At 32.1% G+C, this 17,621-nt stretch overlaps 1 protein-coding gene across 1 annotated transcript; it reads left to right on the forward strand.

Moving 5' to 3' along the window:
* The first annotated feature begins 11,720 nt into the window (after window positions 1-11,720).
* LOC101503161 (uncharacterized) lies at window positions 11,721-17,108 on the forward strand. The gene is made up of 3 exons (XM_004513969.4): window positions 11,721-12,281; window positions 12,836-15,803; window positions 16,478-17,108. The coding sequence occupies exons 2-3, from the start codon at window positions 12,851-12,853 to the stop codon at window positions 16,861-16,863; spliced, it is 3,339 nt and encodes a 1,112-aa protein (XP_004514026.1). The 5' UTR covers window positions 11,721-12,281; window positions 12,836-12,850; the 3' UTR covers window positions 16,864-17,108.
* The last annotated feature ends 513 nt before the right edge of the window (window positions 17,109-17,621 follow it).

Here is a 17,621-nt window from a genome sequence, read left to right on the forward strand (position 1 = left end):
GGGGAATTTCTTAATGTCTCGGTTACTTAATATTTGTTTTTTTGAAAATCGTTTAAGTTAACTGGGCGTTGAGAATGGGGAATCTCTTAATGTCTCGGTTACTTAATATTTGTTTTTGAAAATCGTTTAAGTTAATTGGGCGTTAAGAATGGGGAATCTCTTAATGTCTCGGTTACTTAATATTTGTTTTTTTGAAAATCGTTTAAGTTAACTGGGCGTTAAGAATGGGGAATCTCTTAATGTCTCGGTTACTTAATATTTGTTTTTTTGAAAATCGTTTAAGTTAACTGGGCGTTAAGAATGGGGAATCTCTTAATGTCTTGGTTACTTAATGTTTGTTTGAAAATCGTTTAAGTTAAATAAGTATTAAGAATGGGGAATCTCTTAATGACTTATTTACTTAATGTTGTTTTGAAAATCGTTTAAGTTAACTGGGCGTTAAGAATGGGGAATCTCTTAATGTCTCGTTTACTTAATATTTGTTTTGAAAATCGTTTAAGTTAACTGGGCGTTAAGAATGGGGAATCTCTTAATGTCTCGTTTACTTAATATTTGTTTTGAAAACCGTTTAAGTTAACTGGGCGTTAAGAATGGGGAATCTCTTAATGTCTCGGTTACTTAATATTTGTTTTTGAAAATCGTTTAAGTTAACTGGGCGTTAAGAATGGGGAATCTCTTAATGTCTCGGTTACTTAATATTTGTTTTTGAAAATCGTTTAAGTTAACTAGGCGTTAAGAATGGGGAATCTCTTAATGTCTCAGTTACTTAATATTTGTTTTTGAAAATCGTTTAAGTTAACTAGGCGTTAAGAATGGGGAATCTCTTAATGTCTCAGTTACTTAATATTTGTTTTTGAAAATCGTTTAAGTTAACTAGGCGTTAAGAATGGGGAATCTCTTAATGTCTCAGTTACTTAATATTTGTTTTTGAAAATCGTTTAAGTTAACTGGGCGTTAAGAATGGGGAATCTCTTAATGTCTCGGTTACTTAACATTTTGTTTTGAAAACCGTTTAAGTTAACTGGGCGTTAAGAATGGGGAATCTCTTAATGTCTCGGTTACTTAATATTTGTTTTTGAAAATCGTTTAAGTTAAATGAGAATTAAGAATGGGGAATCTCTTAATGACTTATTTACTGAATGTTTTGTTTTGAAAATCGTTTAAGTTAACTGGGCGTTAAGAATAGGGAATCTCTTAATGTCTTGGTTACTTAATATTTGTTTTGAAAATTGTTAAGTTAACTGGGCGTTAAGAATGGGGAATCTCTTAATGTCTTGGTTACTTAATATTTGTTTTGAAAATCGTTAAGTTAACTGGGCGTTAAGAATGGGGAATCTCTTAATGTCTCGTTTACTTATGTGTGTTTTGGTAAAAATCGTGCTGACCCGCGATAGGTGGCACCTTGGTAAACGGTACAGGCCCGTGATAGGCAGTACGTTTACGATTTACGTTGGGTAAGTTGTGCTGACCCATGATAGGTGGCACCTCGGTAAACAGTACTGACCTGTGATAGGTGGTACGTTTACGACTTACATTTCTTGGCGAATTGTGTTTGTCCGTGAGAGACTGCACATGTGTTTGTCCGTGAGAGACTACACCATGTTAAATTGTGAATTGTTGGTTCATTTTGTCTGTGTAGTATTGTGTTATAAGTGTTAAGTGTATGTTTTGGAATTTGGTGATAGCATGTTTGATTGCAATACTATTTCGAAACTCATGATGTTGTAGCGATTGTGTTATCATTGCTAAGTGTTAAGATGTGGAATTGTGTATGAATGATATTGAGTTAGTTTATGTGTTTTTGGAAGAATATGCAGGGAAATCGATTTCCCAATTGATTGGATGATGTACAGGGACTTCCCTAATGTGACATAATCGATTTGCCAATCGATTTTATAATATGTTTTTCAAAACCAATTAAGAAAATCGATTTGGAAATCGATTTGGCCATGCAGGAATTCAGCAAAAATCGATTTGGAAATCGATTGGCATTAAGTCAGGGGCTGAGATATGCTGTCAATTGATTGCCCAATCGATTGAATTTAAGTCAGGGGCTGAGATATGTATAAATATATCTTTCAAAATCTTTTAAGAAATCGATTTGGAAATCGATTGGCAGAGAGGCAGGAACTCAGCAAAACTGCCGAAATCGATTTGGAAATCGATTTGGCAACCCAGGGACTCATCAGAACTGACAAAATCGACTTAGAAATCGATTTGGTCATGCAGAAACTCAGCAGAACTGACCAAATCGATTTGGCAATCGATTGGCTCAGCAAAAGTCCTTATTTTGAGTTAGATAATCGATTGCTCAATTGATTTATCAATGCTTTGGTCAGTTATGTATTACTTGATGGTTTGAGAACTTCATTTTGAGTTCATTGTTATTTGGCATGTGTTATATGAACTTTTAGCATATGGAAAATCCTTTTAAGGTGCATGCTTAGTTGAAAGGTTATTTTGTGCATTTAAAATTTAAATGTTATGTGTTATCTGTTAATTTCGGTTGGTGACCCTTTACAACTATTGTGGAAATCTGGGCTTTGCCCTCTGATGAGAGTCAGGACGATCCTACCGGTTCGTACCCTACAGATGGGAATGTAGACGGGAGTGCTTGACTGGAGCTATGTAGGAAGATCTCGCGGGGCGCGTGGAGATCCCTCAGGGTGTATAGTTTTTGGTAGGATGATCAGATTAGGTTGATGTATAGGGACTAGACGTCCTTCTTTTTGGGTTGCAGTATTTTGATTTGGAAAAATGTATCTATACTAATATGGTCTGTTTGACATGTTATTTATGATGGGGTCTATGTACCACCTCTTGAAGTGTAAATACTTTGGATTCGTATTTTGAGAAACTTTTCCGCTGCTTGTAAATTATAATGACTCAATTATTTATCCAAAGGTATTTCCTTATTTGTTTTACTCTGTTTTATTTTAATCTCTTTTGAAAAAAAAATATACCCTCGCTTTGAAAAACGGGGTGTTACAATTAAGAATAAAACAATGAAACTAGGGGTCTCCTTGTCTTTCACCTATCCTTAACACAAACTCATCAATTGAGCTACGATTTACTAATATCAAAGATGTAGATATACTCACATACTCCCATTTGGTTGGAAAAATTATCTATACCATCACAAATACCACCACTCACTAGAGTTATAAATCTTTTCAAATCAACCTTAATATAATCATTTCCTTCTTTCTTTTATTGATCTCCTCTTCTTGGCCTCCTTTTCGTGTGTTAATAAGATATAATAAGTTTATAAAATTGATTGAGTTATCCCATATATTTTTAATTAAATAAAATGATACCCTTTTAATTTTACTCTTTTTTTACCCATTTAAATTTACTCTTTAAGAAAGAAGATTAATTAATATATTTCTCAATATAGTATTTTTTTGGATACCAAATTGTTTGGTCCAAACAATCGAGCTTGTATCCATAGGAAGAGGGTTTAGGTGGTATTGAGGTCATAACACATGGACAACTAGTCATATATAAATAAGAAGAACTAAATGAACTGTAAAAATCTTGTTCCAAGTAAAGTACAAATTGACGAGGCTAAGGTATTCAAGTTTCATGGTATAACCATTATCAATTAACTTGGTCCACCCTTAATAAGCGTCTAGCAACTACTTCACCTTCCTGTAGGATGTAAGACACGCGCCCCCTTGGTACCTTGTCTATTCCCAATCAATAGGGAATATTTGGTAGGGACCATGCACCAAAATTAGAATTAGACATGGTGCAGAAAAATGACCTATAAATATAAGGGTCTCCTAGACTTAGTAATTTTGAGTGATATCAAAGCTAACTTGCCTTTGTTGATCGACTAAGACTCAAATGACAAGTAAGTCAACTCACCTCAAAATAGAAGGTTTTGTGAGTCGACTTAAAAAGTGGTAATCGAATCACTTTGCTGTAAACTTTAAAAACTATTTTTCAATAATTGTGTAAGTTGACTCAAAAACTTTGGAAGTCGACTTACCGAACCTGCAAACTTGATTTTGTTTTGACAATTATGACAATTACAAAGTTATTATTACTTTTGGGAAACATTTAACTTTCGCCAATCTTTTTCATGCATCCTATATAAACATTCCAAAACATCTTAGAATCTAAGAATAATTCCCTTTCACTCCACAAACTCGTGCGTTCAAGATCATAACATAGATTAAAAACTCTTTCTTGTTCAAGTTGTTTGTGCATCTGAGAATTGGTGCGAAATACAACATCAAGAGTATATTATTTGTAGGGGTGTCTATTATAAAACTTAAGCGTCATAATAAACTTTATGTCGAAATACTCATCAACCTAAGATCTTGAAGTTTATGATTTTCACACACCCAAATTCGATGTGGAAGCCATAGTCTTTCGTGGAAAACTGATACAATGAAGTGGTTTCTCTCTCATCTCCCTTTTTCTAAGACACATGTAAGGATAAAAAAAAGTTATGTCTACTTGAGCAGAAAATGGACATATGCCTTTTGTAGGCAGAGATGACCAATTTATAGATAGTATCATTTAATGAGACATATGTCAAGTCTTAGTGTCCACAAATGAACTTTAATATATATTGGTTACTAAGTTGTATCTTACCAATTACTAGATCTTAATAATTGTTATTACACTAGTTTATTTTAGACCAATAAATTGAAAGGTTACAAAACGTTAAAATTCTTACATTTTTTCAGTTGGCCAATAATTCTAAAAAATAATTGCATACATATGATATATAAAGTTCATGTGCCAAATCTCATCCATATGAATTCATAATTAACTTAATATAATAAAACACTAAGTGTGAGTCATGACAATCAAATATTATTAATTTTCAAAACACATTTCCTTCCATGTAAGACATACACCGGTGCCCTACTACATAAATACTTAAGCACCGCATAAAATATCATTATGGTCCCATAAATATTTCTATGACATCCATACTATAACTCATAATTAAAAATTACGTGCACAATGACTATAAACAAATTATAAAAGATTCATAAATACATATCCATAAAGCTCTCATAGTATCAACATCATCAAATACACTAGTCAATAGGACAACTAAGACTCATTCTATGTACATGTTCCTTAAATTTCTTTTGTTGTAACCATTTAGTTAACAAGTCAACAATCAATAGATCTGTTATGGCATGCTCATGGATACTCTTTGTTTTTAAACTTCCTCCTTGTCAAAGAAATACTTTAACTCTATGTGTTTTGCACCCTCTAAGTATTTATCATTCTTGGAAAAGAATACCGCTACAAAATTAACGCAATAAATTTTCATCAAATTAGCAAAGTTGGCAACTATTCTAAGCCCTAAAACAAAATTTTGCAACCATAATTCCTTAATTGTAGCTTCAAAACATCCATCTCGTGTAACTCTAAGTCGTAATGAGCCACTAGTGCCATGATAATATGCAATGAGTCTTTCGTTCAGGTAGGAGAACATTTTTATTTATAATCAATGTCATCCTTTTTATTTTATCCTTTAGCAACAAGTATGACTTTACATCATTTGATATTGTCATTTGAGTCACGCTTGGTCTTAAAGACCTCTTTACAGCCAACTCGTTTTAACACCTTTTGATAATTCAATGATTTCTCAAACTTTATTTTCTTGTATGGATTTGAACCCATCTTTTATAGCATCAACCAATTTCTCAAGTTCGGTTATATTAATGGCTTGAGAATATGAAATTGGATCTTCATTGATTTCAATGTCTAGCTCTAGCAAATAAGTCTCATAATAGCTACAAATAACTTATTTTCTTTCTCTTTGAGATGTTCTAAAAGGAACCTCTTGAGACTCGTTTTGTTCAGACCTTTGTGAGTTAGTCTCTTCATAGGGTTTATTTTCATTCAAATATTGTTTGTAGTTGTCATAATGTTCTATAACAATATTTGGAATAATATTTGGAACAACATTTGCAACGACTATTGAAGAATGAACGCTTATAGGCAAAGTGATATTTACCTTAACTTCCTTTATATCAATATTTTGTCATTCCTCACTCTCACTACTTACATTTTCAATAAATTTTGCATTGATAATTTTTACCATTCTTTGACTATTGTTAGGACCATAAAAGATATACCTTTTAGACTTCCCTGAGTAACCCATAAAGTAACCACATATTATTCAAGAGTCTAACTCCTTTTCATGTGGATTATAGACTCTTGCTCCTACCGAACAACTCTAAACATTCAAGTTTCTTAAATTGGGTTTCCTATTTGTCCACAACTCAAGAGGAGTTTTAGGGTCTTTCTTGCTAAGACTTTGTTTAAATAAATACATAGCAGTTTTTAAGTATACATCCACAAAAATTTGGGCAATGGGGAGTTGTTCATCATACTCTTAACCATATCTATTAGTGTTTTATTACACTTTCGTCACACCATTTTGCTGTAGTGTGTATGACATTGTGTATTGTGCATGAATATCGTGTCTTTCAAGAAGTTTTGCAAATGACCTTGGACATTGTCTCATTTCACCATGTTTTCCATAAAATTCACCAACTCAATCAAATCTTATGACTTTCACTTTCTTTTCTAATTGTCTTTCGACCTCAATAATATAAATTTCAAAAGCACCAATTGTTTGAGATTTTTCTTTAAGCAAGTAGAAATATCCATAATGTGAAAAGTCATCAATAAAGGTGATGAAATATTTTTCTCCACCAAGAGATGAAGTGTCAAAAGATCCACATATATTAGTTGCGTATAATTTCAAAAAGCTAGTTGCTTCTTGTGATACCTTTCTTCTTATGTTTGATAAGTTTTCCCTTAATGCAATCCACACATAACCCAAGATCAATAAAATATATAGATTTTCCCGAATCTCATTCTTTATTAACCTTTCTAATCTTTCTTTGGATATGTGATCCCAAGCTTCTACGTCAAAAGTATGCATAACGTACATTAAGCAAGTTACACTCAATTCAAATACTTTGATGCTTGGTAAGAAATGACTCATAAAATTGATTATGAAGTTTCAATCTATATAAACCATCAATAATATAACAAGAACCAAGAAGTTTATTATTATTTCATAAATGGAAACAACATTGTCCGCCATTAAATACAAAACCACAATTGTCCAACTTGAAAGAGAAACCAAACTTCTAGACATTGAAGGTATATAAAGAGTTTTTATTAGATCTAAATGATACTCAATATCCAAAATCAAATGATAAGTCCATATAACTTCAATTGGAGCTTTATTACAGTTTTTCATGTAGAGAAAAATCTTACTTTGGCTAGTGGTTTGGATCGTAAGGAATCCTTGCATCATATTAGATACACGAGTAGTAGCGCTAGAGTTAAACGACCAAGAATTATGAGGAACATCAACTAAGTTTGATTCAAAAGTGCATACATATACTTTACACATATCTTTTTTCTCGAACCAAGCCTTACCTTTTGGAAAATCTTTCTAGAAATGTCCTTGTTTAGCATATAAATTAGATTTATTCTAATGCTTAATAAGTCCATTTTTCTTAAATTTCTAGGCTTTTGGCTTTAATGCTTTTCCAACTTCGTGAACTTGGTTGACATAATGACTCTTAAAATGCTTCAGCCAATTCTCGTCTTGAATGAGCTTTCCAATCAGCTCATTAATATCCCATTTGGCTTTCATATTGTTATAGTTAATTTGAAAAGCGTCATACTTATAAAGAAGTGAGTTCAAAATAAATTGAACTATAAAAGATTCATTTGCTACCATACCCAAAAACTTTAGTCTTGATGCAATGTTAATAATCTCAATAGTGTGCTCTTGTATGTCTCGCGATCCATCAAACTTCATGGTCGAGAGTTGAGTCATCAATGTACTAGCGAGTGATTTGTCAACAAAGAGAAAACCTTCTTCCACAAATTTAAGGTATTCCTCAGCACTTTTTGTTTGTAGAATAATAGTCTTGATGTTGTTTGTAATAATCATTCGCATAAACTTAAGGCTTAATTTGTTGGACCGCTCTCATGCCTTAAGTTCAAACTTCTCATCATTCGTGTTGCTATCATCAACAATAGGTTTTTCCTCCAAAAAGTGATAAGTCAAGGTCCAAACCACCTAAATGGAACTTCAGTTTCACTCCATTAAGAAAAGTTCAAACCATTAAAAATTATAAAAATGCCGCTTGCGAATGAAGAGAAACTGCTGCAAAATAATCATAAAATATATACTCACATTAAATTTATCAGATACTCAGATAAAATGTCATCGCATATTATAATTCACCTTTGATAAATCACTGCAATATACTATCGTAAACAATGCCAAATTTATGATAATAAAAAATTTAAAAACTCTCAAGTAAACAAAGATGTATATTTGATCCAAGAATTTCAATTTCTCTCAAACAAATTTATTAATTGTAGAAAAAAATTTAGATAAATCTAAATCCTATAATTAATTAACATTCACATTTTTATTTTGTGGCTTTCTTTCATCATTTTTATTTTACCATTTTAGGTTACACAAATTTTAATCAAAACATATAACTTGTTAGAAGCAACTTTCATAACTTTCTTCAATAATATTTAATTATATATATATAAACAATTCAAATAAAACATATATATTCTAGATATATATGCATCTATATCAATAAAGTCAAATTCGATTGTTAAAATGGTACGTATGAATTTATTTTTTCAATGCTTGATATCTTTTATCTTGGTGCCGGAAAAATTAAATAACTAAGAACCATATACTAGTATATACACATGACATAATCCATATACTAGAAGTATTATTTGCAGGCATGAAAATAAAAGAAAATGGTCAAAACAAACCATAAGCATATACGAAGTAAGCTTCCTCGTAATCAAATATATGTATTATAATAACATAAATGCGTATAACAGAAAACTTCATTTTTTTTCTTCCAGTATATCAATTCTTAAGCAGCAAAATAAAATTAAAATCATGACATATATCAACTTAAAAAATAGACAACGGTACTAAAAGTCTAAATTCAATTATATTTATATTGTGATTTATTAGTTGAGGGAGATCACAATATTATAGATGGAAAACTATAAATTTCACAGCAAATCTCTAATACCATGGGTAAAATTTACGGGTTATAATAAACATGAAGCTTGTAAATGTTCAATTATAGGGGTTCAAAATTTTTGGAGGATTCTTCTAGGATTTTGATTACTGTGTATGTAACAATTGCCGATGAATCTTGTAAATGTTCAAAATAAAAAAAAAATAAAAGAAAAAAATCACATCCGATTGAATAGGAACTAAATATACTCTACATGTGAGAATAAACTAGAGGAACCAATATAAATCTCTGTGTGATTCTCTCTTTCTCTCAATCTTTTAATTTCTACAATTTACTTTGTTAGTAATTGATTTTGTTCATATTGGTGTTTGGTGGAGACTTTTCTATTTTGCGTTGATATTAACAAAAAGATTGTGATCTTAGAAATTTTTATTTTTGAATCTTGGTTTCAATTGTTGAGTAATTCTATTTTATATTATTCTCAACATCTTAAATTTGATTCATACTGGAAATTTATTTTCTATGTGTTTCTATTGATTGTGATTTCATTAAGTGTTTTAAAGATTTTCACAAATTTGATTGAAGTCTAAAAGCTTTTAAAACCTTCAATTAAATTATGTTTTCTTGTGTATATAGTTATTATTTTTGTGTTGCTTAATTTCATATCTAACTTTCGAATACGAATTCTAATTCACATAAGTTTTCAAAATCATTTTAAAAGCTCAAACTCTATTCAACTACATTCTAAATTTCATTGTAAGTCATTTTGTGAGTAACTAACCTATCCCTATAAATGGACATGTATAAACTGCGTAAGGACATCAACAAAAAGTGAGTCAAATCCCAAATACTAGGTTATCTATGTTAAATGTAATTAAAAGTGATTTTTAGTTAGTTAGGAAGGTTAGAATACAATTAGAAGTTAGTTAAGCTTGTTACGGAAGTACTATGCAAACTGTTTGATACAAAATCTGTAATACGAAGAATATTCTCCAGATGCAGTTAATCAATATTTGTTTTCCATAACATCCTACTTTTCTTCTCAATTTCAAATCCTCTCAATTTTTACAATCTTTTCTAACAATTGGCATCAAGAGCTTGAGTTTTAAACTTTGGGAAACACGAGTACAAGTGTGAGGGGAATTACAAAATCGGAAAACACAAAGTGTGAGTGAAAGAAAGAAGTCATGAATGGAAGAGGATTTCCATCAAATTTGTCAATCCTTGATGGGAAGAATTGAGATAGGCGGTCCGCATCAATGATATCGTTGATGGGAGTTCAAGAAGTGTTTGAGATTGTTCAAGTGATGAAAGGCAAGATAAAGCATTGCAGTACCAATGATCAAAAGGTTGACATCCTAACTAAAAGCTTGAAGAGGGTGAAGTTCCGAGAGATGATGAACAATCTTGAATTAACAACAATTGAATCACTTTGAATTAGGGGCATGTTAAATGTAATTAAAAGTGATTTGTAGTTAGTTAGGAAGGTTAGAATACAGTTAGAAGTTAGTTACATAAATACTGTGCAAATTGTTTGATATAAAAAATCTGTAATACAGAGAACATTCTCCATATGCAGTTAATCAATCTCAATTTTTCAAAACATTCTGTTTTTCTCTTTTCTTCTACAATTTCAGTTCCTCTCAATTTTTACAACATGTTCTAACAATCTCTAACCCTTATTTTCCTACTCATTTACCATATTTTGTTGAGATGGACTTAGACATCAAAATGTCTTTTACATGTATATCTCCCGCATATCATCATCAAAGCAAGTATCGTATGCAATTATCACAAATCTAATATCCTTAATCTCCCCTAAAGTTGATCTGTGTTTTTAAATTTAAACAATATTTATTTAATGTGTTACAAACTAACAGTAAAATAATTTAAAAAATAAATAAAAAATAATTATTGCAATTATAAATCAAAACAATCTAAAGAGAGAAGAAAATTCATATTTTTTGTGATAGATTTAGTAAATATGTAGGACTCAAATTCTCTCTAATAACATAATCACGCATTAATAAATCTCAACTATTGTTTTAAATTCAGACAAATCATATTACACATTCAATAAATGAACTTTAGAAACGATCTCATTTATTGATTGAAATCAGACCGTCAATAATTGCACTAGCCGATAGTTACCACATATAACATTTTTCCATATACATATTACTTCGTCTTACAATAATTGACCAATTTGTTAAAATATTATCATCCTTCTGATTTCTAATGCATTTTTTTCTCCAATTGTACCTTTTAATTAATAATACTTGTATCATTTTTAATACAATATCTTATGTTATGCATTTATAATATTAACAATGCATCAATATCTATAAAATATAATTTTATAAAATTATATTTTTTTTCTTTTTTATTTATACACAATTTTTAATATATATAAAATGATTAAATAACTTAATTATTATAAAATAAAATAACTAAGTCCGATCTCTAATCTCATTTACCCAAATGGTTGAGTCAAGAAGAAAAAAAAAAAAATCGACATGGGTACGAAAATTGCGAAAGTTGAGACCAAATCATTTGCAGCATTAGTTGGTGGTGAAATAGAAGAAAGATGTTTGGTTAAACGAAGTGACGCGTAGAAAAGAACGCGAGTAGTGAATGACTGAGTACAAACTACAAACTACAACTACAGCTACATTAACTACAACTATTTCAGAGCCTACCTACCAACCAAAAAACACTAACCTCCAAAACTTTACCCAAAATAAAATAAATAAATATTCCTCAAACCTTTTCCTTTCATTCTTATATTCTTCTTCTTCCTCCTCCTTTTCTCATCACTTAAAAAAGGTTGCAATCAAAACAAATAAAGTCCCTTTTGGCTTTTTCAAGAGACAACCAAAATGATCCTATGAGAGAAAGATTTAACCATGCTTTGTCGGCCATTTAATAAAAATAAAGATCCTTCTTCCCACTTCATCATTAATTCTTTCTCTTTCTATTCTAACATCCTCTTATTCTGGATATTCATTTTCATGTATTCCTTGTTCATTTTATTAGTACTTTCTTAAAAGGGTTTCTTATTTTCTGATCAAAATTCTTAGCTTTTTCACCTTCAGATCGAAGATCCTCACTTTTTAGATTGAGTTTAATTAATTAGCTTCATGCTTCTTCTTAATGTTCCTTCAACACAAGGAGTTGTTGATCCCAATTGGTTAACTGGTTTCTCTTTTTCTTATCTCCTTTTTCAAAAGTGATGGTCGCCTTTGAAAGGTATGCTTTTTATTTTATTTTTTTATTTTGCTTTTCTTTTCACATTTTTTTCTTAAATTGGAAGAAGAGAAATTATCTTTAATTAAAGAGTATTATATTAATGATTATTTTACAAACATATTAAAAGTGGATTTGAACTATGCCACTTGAGATTGGAAGATCATACTCTTACCTCTTAATTGACACATGACTTTATGTGTCATCATATTCATTTGTATCTTTGTTTTACCTTTGAGATTCGGAGTATGCTATGAAAGCATTGACACTTCTAGGTGTCTGTCAGTGTCTGACACTTGTCGGTATCCAACTCGAATCCTATGTGTTACATTTAATTAATTTATTTTCTCAAATTAACATTGCTGCGAATAAGTGTTAGGAAAAATAGTTTAAGTTAATTTTTCAAATTATATATATATATATATATATATATATATATATATATATATGAGTCTAAGTTTATTAGGCCTTTTAATTCTGAATTTTGAGATGCTGTAAATAACTAAATATGAATCACTTGGCTATGAAAGTGGTTGATTGATTATTTGGTTGTGCAGGTCTTGATTCTTAAGATGTTTGGTAACATCAAGGAGGGGAGTGCTTTTCCGAAAGGGCATTCTGTTATTTTATTGCTTTTGACTTTACTTATTTCTAGCACAGAGGGTTTGAACAAAGAGGGAAAAATCCTATTGGATCTTAAAAATGGACTTCATGATAAATATAACGTTTTGGGAAATTGGAAGTCTAGTGATGAAAATCCATGTGGATGGATAGGTGTAAATTGCAGTTATGAATATAACAGTAATGATCCAGTGGTTGTTTCTGTTAATTTGAGTTCTATGGATCTTTCTGGAACTTTAAATGCTAGTAGCATTGGGGGGCTTATAAATTTAACTTATCTCAATCTTGCTTACAATGGTTTGAATGGAAATATCCCAAAAGAGATTGGTGGGTGTTTGAGTTTGGAATATCTTTACTTGAACAATAATCAATTTGAGGGACTAATTCCTGTTGAATTAGGTAAGCTATCTGTTTTGAGAAGTTTGAATATTTGCAACAATAAACTCTCTGGTGTTCTACCGGATGAGTTTGGAAACTTGACTTCGTTGGTTGAGTTAGTTGCTTATAGCAACTTTCTCGTCGGCCCGTTGCCTAATTCTATTGGAAATCTTAAGAATCTTGAGACTTTCAGAGCTGGTGCAAATAACATTACTGGTAGTTTGCCGAAGGAAATTAGCAGATGTAAGAGCTTGGTACGTCTTGGTCTTGCTCAAAATCAGATCGAAGGGGAGATACCGAGCGAGATTGGAATGCTTGTAAGCTTAAAAGAATTGATTTTATGGGAAAACCAGTTGTCAGGAGTTGTTCCTAAAGAGCTTGGGAACTGTACCAGGCTTGAGAAACTTGCTTTATATGGGAATAATATTGTTGGACCATTACCTCAAGAGATCGGGAACCTGAAATCGTTGAAGTGGTTGTATCTTTACAGAAATAAGTTGAATGGTACCATTCCAAGGGAAATTGGAAATCTTTCTTCAGCTTTACACATTGATTTCTCAGAGAATTCTTTAGTAGGTGATATCCCTTCGGAGTTCAACAAAATTCGCGGTCTAAGTTTGCTCTTTCTCTTTGAGAACCATCTATCCGGTTTGATACCAAATGAGTTTGGTAACTTGAAGAACTTGACAAAGCTCGATCTGTCGATAAATAATCTTACTGGTCCCATTCCACTTGGCTTCCAATATTTGACGCATATGTATCAGCTGCAACTTTTTGACAACTCCCTTAGTGGTATTATTCCTCAGGGACTTGGACTTTATAGTCCTCTTTGGGTGGTTGATTTTTCTGACAACAACTTGACAGGAACGATACCTCCTCATCTATGCCGAAATTCTCATTTGATGCTGTTGAATCTTGCTGATAATCAGCTCTATGGAAACATACCAACAGGGATATTGAACTGTAAATCATTGGCACAGTTGTTGTTGGTTGGTAACAGGCTTACTGGTGGCTTCCCTTCAGAATTGTGTAAACTGGAGAACCTTACTGCCATTGATTTGAACAAGAACAGGTTCAGCGGTCCGCTTCCTCCCGAAATTGCAAACTGCCACAATCTGCAAAGGCTTCATGTTGCAGACAATTACTTCTCATTGGAGTTGCCTAAGGAAATAGGAAATCTCTCTCAATTGGTAACTTTTAATGTTTCGTCGAATCTTTTCACTGGAAGAATCCCACCTGAAATTTTTTGGTGCCAAAGGCTGCAGCGTCTCGATCTCAGTCGGAATAGTTTTACTGGTTCGTTGCCGAATGAACTTGGAACACTTCAGCACTTGGAGATTCTCAAGCTCTCAGACAATAAGTTATCTGGATATATTCCTGCAGCATTAGGAAATCTGTCTCATTTGAACTGGTTGATGATGGGTGGCAATTCATTTTTCGGCGAAATACCGCCTCAGTTGGGTTCTCTTTCAAGCTTACAGATAGAAATGGATCTCAGTTACAATAATCTTTCTGGAAGAATCCCGTCTCAGCTCGGCTATCTCAACATGCTCGAATACCTCTTTCTCAATAACAATCATTTGGATGGCGAAATTCCAAGTACATTTGGCCAGCTTTCGAGCTTGATGGGGTGTAATTTCTCATACAATAACCTCTCTGGACCCATCCCTTCAACTAAAATTTTCGAAAGTATGGTTTTAAGTAGCTTTGTTGGTGGTAACGCAGGTCTTTGCGGTACACCTATCGGTGACTGCAATAGCATTTCAGCTTCTCGGTCTGTTCCTCCGGGGAAAGGCATTGAGTCTCCTCGTGCCAAAATTGTTATGATCATTGCGGCTACTGTTGGTGGTGTTTCTCTCATTTTGATTTTGGTTCTTTTATATTTTATGAAACAACCTCGGGAGGCCATTGGTTCCTTTGCGGACACTGAAAATCCATCCCAAGATTCAGACATCTATTTGCCTCCAAAGGATGGTTTCACATTTCAAGACCTACTTGAAGCTACGAAAAGATTTCATGAAAGTTATGTTATCGGTAGCGGAGCATGTGGAACAGTTTATAAAGCAGTGATGAAATCTGGTAAAACCATTGCTGTTAAGAAGTTAGCATCTAACAGGGAAGGGAACAACATTGAGAATAGTTTCAGAGCCGAAATATCGACTCTAGGAAGGATAAGGCATCGGAATATAGTGAAGCTGTATGGTTTTTGTTATCACCAAGGTTCCAATCTTTTACTTTATGAGTACATGGAAAGGGGAAGCTTAGGTGAATTATTGCATGGTTCTGCAAGTAATTTGGAGTGGCCGACTCGATTCATGATTGCTCTTGGAGCTGCCGAAGGTCTTGCTTACTTGCATCATGACTGTAAACCAAAGATTATTCACCGTGACATAAAATCTAACAACATTCTGCTTGATGAAAATTTTGAGGCTCATGTCGGTGATTTTGGCTTGGCAAAAGTGATTGACATGCCGCAGTCGAAATCAATGTCTGCGGTTGCCGGATCTTATGGATATATTGCCCCTGGTAAGATCCTATTTTTTTATAATTAGTTTATGAAGCATATAATTTCTTTTAATCATATTATTGAGAGTCCTGTTCTGTAGCTCATGATGATCTTGCAGTTTCACTTCATGGCTTATATACTATATTTTTTTCTTCAAGAAATTGAGTTTTATACATTAAACAGTTTTGAATTACTTTTTAGTTCTCTTCATGATCCTGTAATAATTAATACTCGTTAGGCACATAGTTGCAAGGGATGAAGCTGAGTTATATAAAGAATCAGTTATACATGACCATGTGATATATCATTATATTATTCATGTTTGTACATATTTAGCATTTTTGTCATCTTCTTAAGAACTAAGATGAAAAGTTTTCATTGAATTTTTCTCACAAATCTTAGTGAAGAACACACGCACACTATGTAGTACTGGAACTTCAGATTGAAATTGTGTCTGGTGTCTGACACCGAAACAACACTATCACATGTAGTTACATTTAATTATTTTCATTTTCTCAAATTATTATCAATGTCAGTGTCATGTCTAGTTTCTGTGTTTGTGTTTGTTTCTTTGCTTTATAGCGTGCCCCCCACCCAAACTTGATTATGATTTATGTGCATGTTTTCTCAATCTCCTAATTGTTTTCTTTTTAGTATTTACTCAATACATTTGTTATCAATTACTCTTTTGCAGAGTATGCTTATACCATGAAGGTTACAGAGAAGTGTGACATATATAGTTATGGCGTTGTGCTCTTGGAATTGCTAACAGGAGAAACACCAGTTCAGCAAATGGAGCAAGGAGGTGATCTTGTCACATGGGTGAGAAACCATATTCGGAACCATAACAACACATTGTCGTCAGAGATACTCGACAATCGTCTTGATCTTGAAGACCAAATCACAATAAATCACATGCTCACTGTTTTGAAACTTGCTTTAATGTGCACAAGTATGTCTCCTTCTAAGAGGCCGACAATGCGCGAAGTCGTGTTGATGCTCATCGAGTCTAATGAGCGAGAAGGAAACTTAACACTCACAAGAACTTGTCATGATCTTCCTTCCAAAGATAACGCATGAATAAGATTTTTGTTAACAAATATGATTTTTTTTCCTGCTATTTTTCCATGGTATTGTTTTCCACTAGAGAGAGTAGGATGATGATTTTTGTACATTCTTTCACTCCATAATGCTACTAGAGTTGAGGAATTTTTACATCTTTGTATTGATTTCATGTTCATGTATTTTCTTTTTTAATTCAGTATAGTAACTTTATTGTACAGTTGGGAATTACCATTGAATGTGTATCATGAAGGTTATGTTTAGATGTAGGGAAGGATAACTGTTTTAGTAGTTAATGTAACATGGTCCTAGATTTTAAGTTTTATAATAATGTATTTCTAATTATGATAAAAACTTGGAACTTGATTGAGGTTTCAAGAATGTTTCATATTTAATACATACCAATTCTAGAAATTCTAAGGTCTCAAACTTTAGACTATTTTTCTCAGTACTATTTGTTATCATCAGAACCATCATGTAATACACATTCATATTATTATATTATTTTAATACTTACAGATATATATATATATATATATATTATAAGTATATATATATATATATATATATACTTATTATATATATATATATATGTACTTATTATTTTCATGAGGTTTATATTAAGAAAAATTATAAATGGACAAATGTTCAAAAAGGTGCATATATTTGAATCAGATCCCCATTTAAAGGTAAGGAAAAAGTTGAACAATATCCAAAAATCAATACAAAATATGCTGGTGCAAAGGTAGGTAACTGCATTGTTTTTTCTCTGGCGA

This window comes from Cicer arietinum, chromosome 4, assembly GCF_000331145.2.
Source record: "Cicer arietinum cultivar CDC Frontier isolate Library 1 chromosome 4, Cicar.CDCFrontier_v2.0, whole genome shotgun sequence".
Classification (NCBI taxonomy): Eukaryota; Viridiplantae; Streptophyta; class Magnoliopsida; order Fabales; family Fabaceae; genus Cicer; species Cicer arietinum.